The sequence below is a fragment of the Corvus cornix genome, chromosome 2 (genome assembly GCF_000738735.6).
Source record: "Corvus cornix cornix isolate S_Up_H32 chromosome 2, ASM73873v5, whole genome shotgun sequence".
Lineage (NCBI taxonomy): Eukaryota > Metazoa > Chordata > Aves > Passeriformes > Corvidae > Corvus > Corvus cornix.
In genome coordinates this window covers 64,513,694-64,519,566 of record NC_046333.1, presented here as the reverse complement: position 1 = coordinate 64,519,566, position 5,873 = coordinate 64,513,694, and the positions used below count along the sequence as shown (strand labels likewise).

General features: G+C 50.2%; 1 protein-coding gene across 1 annotated transcript in view; it reads left to right on the top strand.

Annotated features, from left to right (window-relative positions):
• The first annotated feature begins 2,411 nt into the window (after positions 1-2,411).
• The window catches only part of NUP153 (nucleoporin 153), a 43,793-nt gene continuing 40,331 nt past the window's right edge, over positions 2,412-5,873 (top strand). Inside the window, 2 exon segments of the mRNA XM_039550186.1 lie at positions 2,412-2,538; positions 2,541-2,609. Of these exon segments, the coding sequence (XP_039406120.1) occupies positions 2,509-2,538; positions 2,541-2,609 (99 nt within the window). The 5' untranslated portion in view covers positions 2,412-2,508.

Below are 5,873 nucleotides of genomic sequence, written 5' to 3'. Positions count from 1 at the left end.
GCAAGTGTAGTGTAGCTGCATTTGACACGTACGTGGAAGAAAAAATTTCGTTTACAGCTTACCTTAATATTCTTAGCATGCATAAAGAGGGAAGCTTTTTTAAAATTGTCCAGCTCCTACATGACCAGCACAGGAGTGATTTTAGTCAGTTCCCCACACAGGTACCATTTTAGAAGCCAGCATTTTTACTAATGAGTGTCTGTTACCAACGGGCACAGTTTACATCCCTGTGTAAATCTAGCTCTTCCAATAATGGAAACACATTATGCTACCCTCCTTTTCCCTCCCCTAAGTTGAAAGCTAGCATGCTAATTGATTCCTGGACAAAATGAGTTACAAATCCAGGCTGAAATACTGGGTTTTGTGTTTTGATAATTACATTGACGTAGATCTTGATGTGCACAGTGTAGAAGCAGACCATCATCCTAAAACTAGTCAGCAGCTGTAGCCTACCAGCCATTTACACAAGATGAGGTGGTTCTTGCAGGTGAATTCAAACATACATGTTCCAGGATAGGGATCATCTATCACTGCAAATCATCCCACTGCATGTAAAATTGTATTTACAATTGTGGGGCAGGAGAGTAAGAGTGTAGTTTATGAGGAGAAATACCTGGAAAGTAATTCCACTCTGCTGGGAATTGGGTAATGGTTATCTAATGTAGATAATGAAAATGGGACAAAGGAATTGAGGAGTTACGTAGGAGAGCTAGGAAGACACCAATGAGGTTCAAAAAAAGCCAGTATGAAGCAGAGATAGAGCAGCACAAAATTCCCCAGTAGCATTTCTTCTAAAAGCTGTTCCTCCTCTGCAGCTGCTGCCTGTTCACATTTCTGCATACTTTAAGAATCACCCTTGTTTTTTGACTCCCCTGTAATTTGCCCCCCGCACCTCTCCCAGTTCCACACACTCTTAATTCAGGTGTGTGCTGGGATGAATGCTTTTATTTTTGGTGGAAGGGATGCATGGTGCATCAAGGCTCTGTTCGGAGTAACATTTTTATTGACTTGTACATAGGGAAGGTGCTTGTGATTTTCTGCACTGCTCTGCTCTGTCGTTCCCGGAGCAAGTTGATGCTAAAAATAAAATGTGAAACCATAGATTTTCCTCAACTTTACTTTCAGTAGAATAAAAAACCATATTTTTATGCATTTTAACTTTGTTTAACTCTTCCTCATGATTTGAGGAGGCAAAAGCTGTGTTGAAGCTATTCCCCCCTACCTCTTTTCCATATGCCAACACTGAGCGATGAAAAACCTGCACCTTGCTGTTTCTCTTGGCTTACACAAACCCAGTTGCTAGTGGCATCCTGGGGAAACACCACCGACTTCCCGGTGCCGTTTTTCCTGCCGCGTTCTCCACGCTGCTCCTCATCAGGGACACGGGAACATTGCCGGCCCCCCCCACCCGCGCTGTCCCCTAGGGGAGGTTCAGCGTAGGCAAGTTGTGTCCCTGGGGCAGAGTGTCAGAAGGACGGAGCCAGGCTCTGCTCGGTGGTGCCAAGCAGCAGGTCAAGAGGCAACGGGCAGAAACTGATGCACAGGAAATTGCTCCTAAATACGAGGGAAAATAAATCTTTACTGTGCGAGTGGAACAGGCTGCCCAGAGAGGTTGTGGAGTCTCCCTCACTTGAGAAATACAGGAACTGTGGATACAATCCACAAGCACATGCCATGTACTCTGGGGCGACACTGCTTCAGCGGGAAGGTTGGACCAGATGACACTGTGGTCCCTTTCAACCTGACCCAGGCCGTGAAACGCCGCGGAAAGAGGAGAGAAGGCGGTGCAGTCACCCGCGACGGAAGCCCGGCCACATAAGCCTCTGCCTCTTAGCCCTCAAGGCGTCCCTCGAGCTGCGTGCGGGGTGGCCGGATGTTTCCCCTCCACGTCCCTTTGGCGGGTCGCGGGCAGATCCCAGCGAGCGCTTTTCCCGCGCAGCCCGCCCGGCCCGGCCCAGCCCCTCCCGCTTCCCTTGGAGCGGGGCGGTGCGCGCGCAGGGGCTGCCGGGGCCATTCGCCCGGCGCCGCTTGTGTGACGCGCCCGCGCGGGCTGTGACGCGCGTGCGGCCCGGGGCGGCCGGCGTGTGGTTGGTCGGCGGGGCGGGGGGGTGCGGCGGCGGCGGGCGGCTCGGCCGCGGGGCGGACAGTGCGCGGGGCCCCGCCGCCGGGCGGGAGAGCGCGAGCGAGGAGCGCGGGGCGGAGGGATCGCGGAGGAACGCGGGGAAGGGAGAGACGCTGTGACGGGGAGAGACGCGCCGAGCGCGCGCGCGCGCGGCAGGGGCGGGGCGGAGGCGCGGGGGAGCCCCCCGCGGCGCGCACCAAGAGGCCGCGCGCGGCGCGTGGCGGGCGGGAAGCGGCGCGGGGGGAGAGAGGCCGGGCCGGGCCGGGCCGGGCGCGTCCCCGCGGGGACGGTGACAGTGACAGCGCTTGCCGGGCCGCGGCGGAGCACAGCGGCCGCACCAGGAGGAGGGGGAGGAGGCCGCCGGCGGCGGCGGGCCGGATCACATCATGGCCTCGGGTGGCAGCGGCGGCGGCGGCGCGGTAAGATCCGGACCCGACGGCACCACCTGGGAGCCGCGAAGCCGCCCTACGCGAGGGGCAAGCAGCAGGTGAGGTCGCGGGTCAACCGCGTGAACCCCTTCCTCTCCCCCGGCTCTACCCTCAGCGGCGGGAGGAGGCGCCCCGGAGGCCCGACCCGGCGGAGCCGCCTCTTCCCTCCGCCACCCTCCACCCCCCCCGCTCTCCACGCAGTCCCACGTGCGCGGCTTCGGGCCGGGATTTCCCGGTGGAGCGGCGCGCGAGGAGGGAGGAGGGAAGGGTTTCCCGCCGGGGCCGCGGGGATTGTGGGATTTCCGGGCGCTCACCCCGCTCCGGCACCGCCGGGCTGCGGGGGGATCCTCGCCTCCCCTTTGTCTCCCGCCTGTCCCCCGCTAGGCAGGAGCAAAGGCGGGAGGAGGAGGAGAAGGCGGCGGCTGGGAATGGGTAGGTGCGCATTCCCTCCCCTCGCGGCTGTGGCGGGCTGGCTCCCACTCCGCGAGATGCTCGTTTTGTCTCTGGGCTGCCCGCTTTAATCGTGGTTACATTGATCTTAACTGGGTTACCGAGTTGGAGTTACTCGTCAGATTTAAGTGCATCGCTTCCGATATTTGCCTTTCTTTGCAAATTCCAGGTTGCAAATGAGTCTGTGAGGGTGCTGGGTAGTTAGGCATCTTCCATTGTTGGTGGGTTGTTTTTTTTTTTTTTTTTGTAGAATGCTGCCTGCAGAACCCTTAGGTCTTCATTTGGCGATTTCTTCAGTGTCTTGCCTGTACCTAAACGTGCTGATGCAGTGCAAGTGGAACGTAATTCATAAGGCATTTGTTTTCCTTTGTATTGTAGGACAGAATAGATGGATAACAGAAAAAATCAGTTTTTAAATTGCAATACAAAGATCCCATGCCATTTAGAGTGGCTGCAGGGAGTAGAAGTGAAGATTCTTCCCAACTGCTGTTTGTCAAGGAATTTCAAGATGTCTGGAGACAGTGCTCTGGAAGTGCCTTTCACGTGTATTTATGAACCTGAAATTGACTGTAAAACCAAAGCGTTTACGTTATTAAATCGGTAATATAAGTCAGGGGATTAAATATTATATGCAAAATTGAGGGTGTGTTACACACAAATTGTTGCTCAATTAGTTTTTATTATTTGGGAAGTACTATACTTCGTCCTTTGTATAGCACACTGATCAGCAGTGTTGTCCTTGTAAAGCTGGCAGGGTGACGCTTCATCCAAAGAATCTCTGCACTTGCAGAGCAAATGTTGAAAGCTCTTACATGAACAACAGAGTAATGTTGGAATTGCAATATCCCGCATGTGGTGATACTCTGCAGATAGCTGATAAAACTTACAGATGAATTTAAAATAATTAGGTTAGATGGTTTTCTGATTGTTTTATTGTCTGTTATCTCTGTGTGTTTTCTAGTGCGTTTATTTAACAGTGTGCCAAAGCAAACGTGCTTGGGGGGATATCTGTGGGATTCAGCCCAGAGCATGGATGCTGCAAATCAACTACGTAGATTAAATTAAGAAGTAATATATGGGGGAAGAAATGGTAGATGGGCAAACCAGTAGGTGTCATATACGTGCATTTGTTAATAAGGGATAGCTTTTTAACCCTATGCAGCTCACTAACCTGCATTACATAAAAAGATGAGCTCTGGGTAGACAGCTAACTTGAACTGGAATTAATTGACAAGTGTCAATATAACACCCACTCTACAGAAGTATTCTGTTGTTTGGAGTTAATTGTCTCTCAGTAATGAATTTGGGAAGACATGGAAGTGCTCAGTGCAGTCTGGACATGAGGTTATATCACTGATTCTGGTCTCCTGCTCCCCAAACTATTATCAATGAGTAAGCTCAGAAATACTGTATTGGAACTGTTCTATGTGCTTGGGGTCAAGACTGCAGTCCTGAAAACTCAGTCTCTTACCATCAAGCTCTGAAGGTGCCTAAGCACTGAATGCCATATAGCCAATACCTTTAAAGTTATTAGGATATCTGATTCTTTTCCCCTTGTATGAGAGATGAGTAGCATGATGCCAGGCTTACAATAGTAAGTCTGTTGTGTTTTTCTGATGTTGTTATGCTTTCTTGATGTTGTTATTTTGCCATAGTCTCACAGGGAGCTTGGTCAGGTGGGAATTCTCCGATTGTGCCCAACGTCCTGCAGAGTCAGTCTTCTATTATGTTCAGTGACGGCTTTATAAGACAATTGGAAGAGGAGATGGTGCTGCTTTTCAAAGATGATTAGCTAAAGTGTTTGTTCAGAATGTGGTAGACCCTGCTTCAGATTTCTTTTTTGCCTAGAGGCATCAACCTACATCTTCCACTTTCTGGGCAAATATCCCAGTTGCCAAGTTGTGTGTTGTCTTCAGTTGTTCTGACTGAAACTGTGTTATTATCCAGAAAAAGAATGTGTGATTCACTGAGCCAGGAAGAGGATGTGTAAGAAGATGTTACCTTCCGAGAGTGGAGACATACAGCCTCTGATCCATGATTTCAGAAGTTATTTGTCATATATATTCTTGGAATAAACATGCAAAGCGCAGAATTTCCTGCCCTTTTCTCCCCAAGTGCCTGATAGAGCCATATTTCATTATGTTTGCGTGTGTGTTTTTTTTAAGTGTGGAGCCTTTTTTAAAATCAGTCTCAAATAGGAAAGGTGAACAGATGCTGCTTGGAGGATGTGACTTGTAGCTTGTATTTTCTCTTGGAAGGTGAAGATATGGGTAGATTTCCCCCACTAGGGAAGGAACTAAACCACAGTATTTTCCTTTCTGGGCTACCACCCTGCCTTATAAGAAGTGCACTGTCAGCAGCTGTATTATTAAAACCAAGAAACAAAAAGTAGCAGCACCATGGAGTAAGGATGGTGTTGACTCACCCAACTCACCCACCATGAAGATTTGAGGTGTGGGAGTCACATTGCAGAACAAAAAGAGCATTTTTGTATCTCTGTGTTGGGTGTTCTTAGAGTAGAATTGTGGAGTTCTTCCCATTGACTGTGCTTTTGTCGGGGCAGAATGTTAACTGCTCCACACTGAATGCATTGACTTAGGTTACACCGTGCTCAGCATGCTACCTGTTTACTTGGTCATCCCATGCTAAAATATCCAGCCTCCTCATGCACTTTTTGAGAAGCTTAGGCACTTGGGTTAAAATTACGGTTTCTTTGAGAGCTAAGCACATACCAGGTGAGGGAGCTGTTGTGTCCAGCATCTGGGTTTTGTCTTCCAGATGTGGCCCCAGTGTTTCTAAATGCTGGCTTTGGATACATGACGGGAATTACTGGTGCAGATGTATAAATGGGAGGGATGTTTACATTGTTGGCT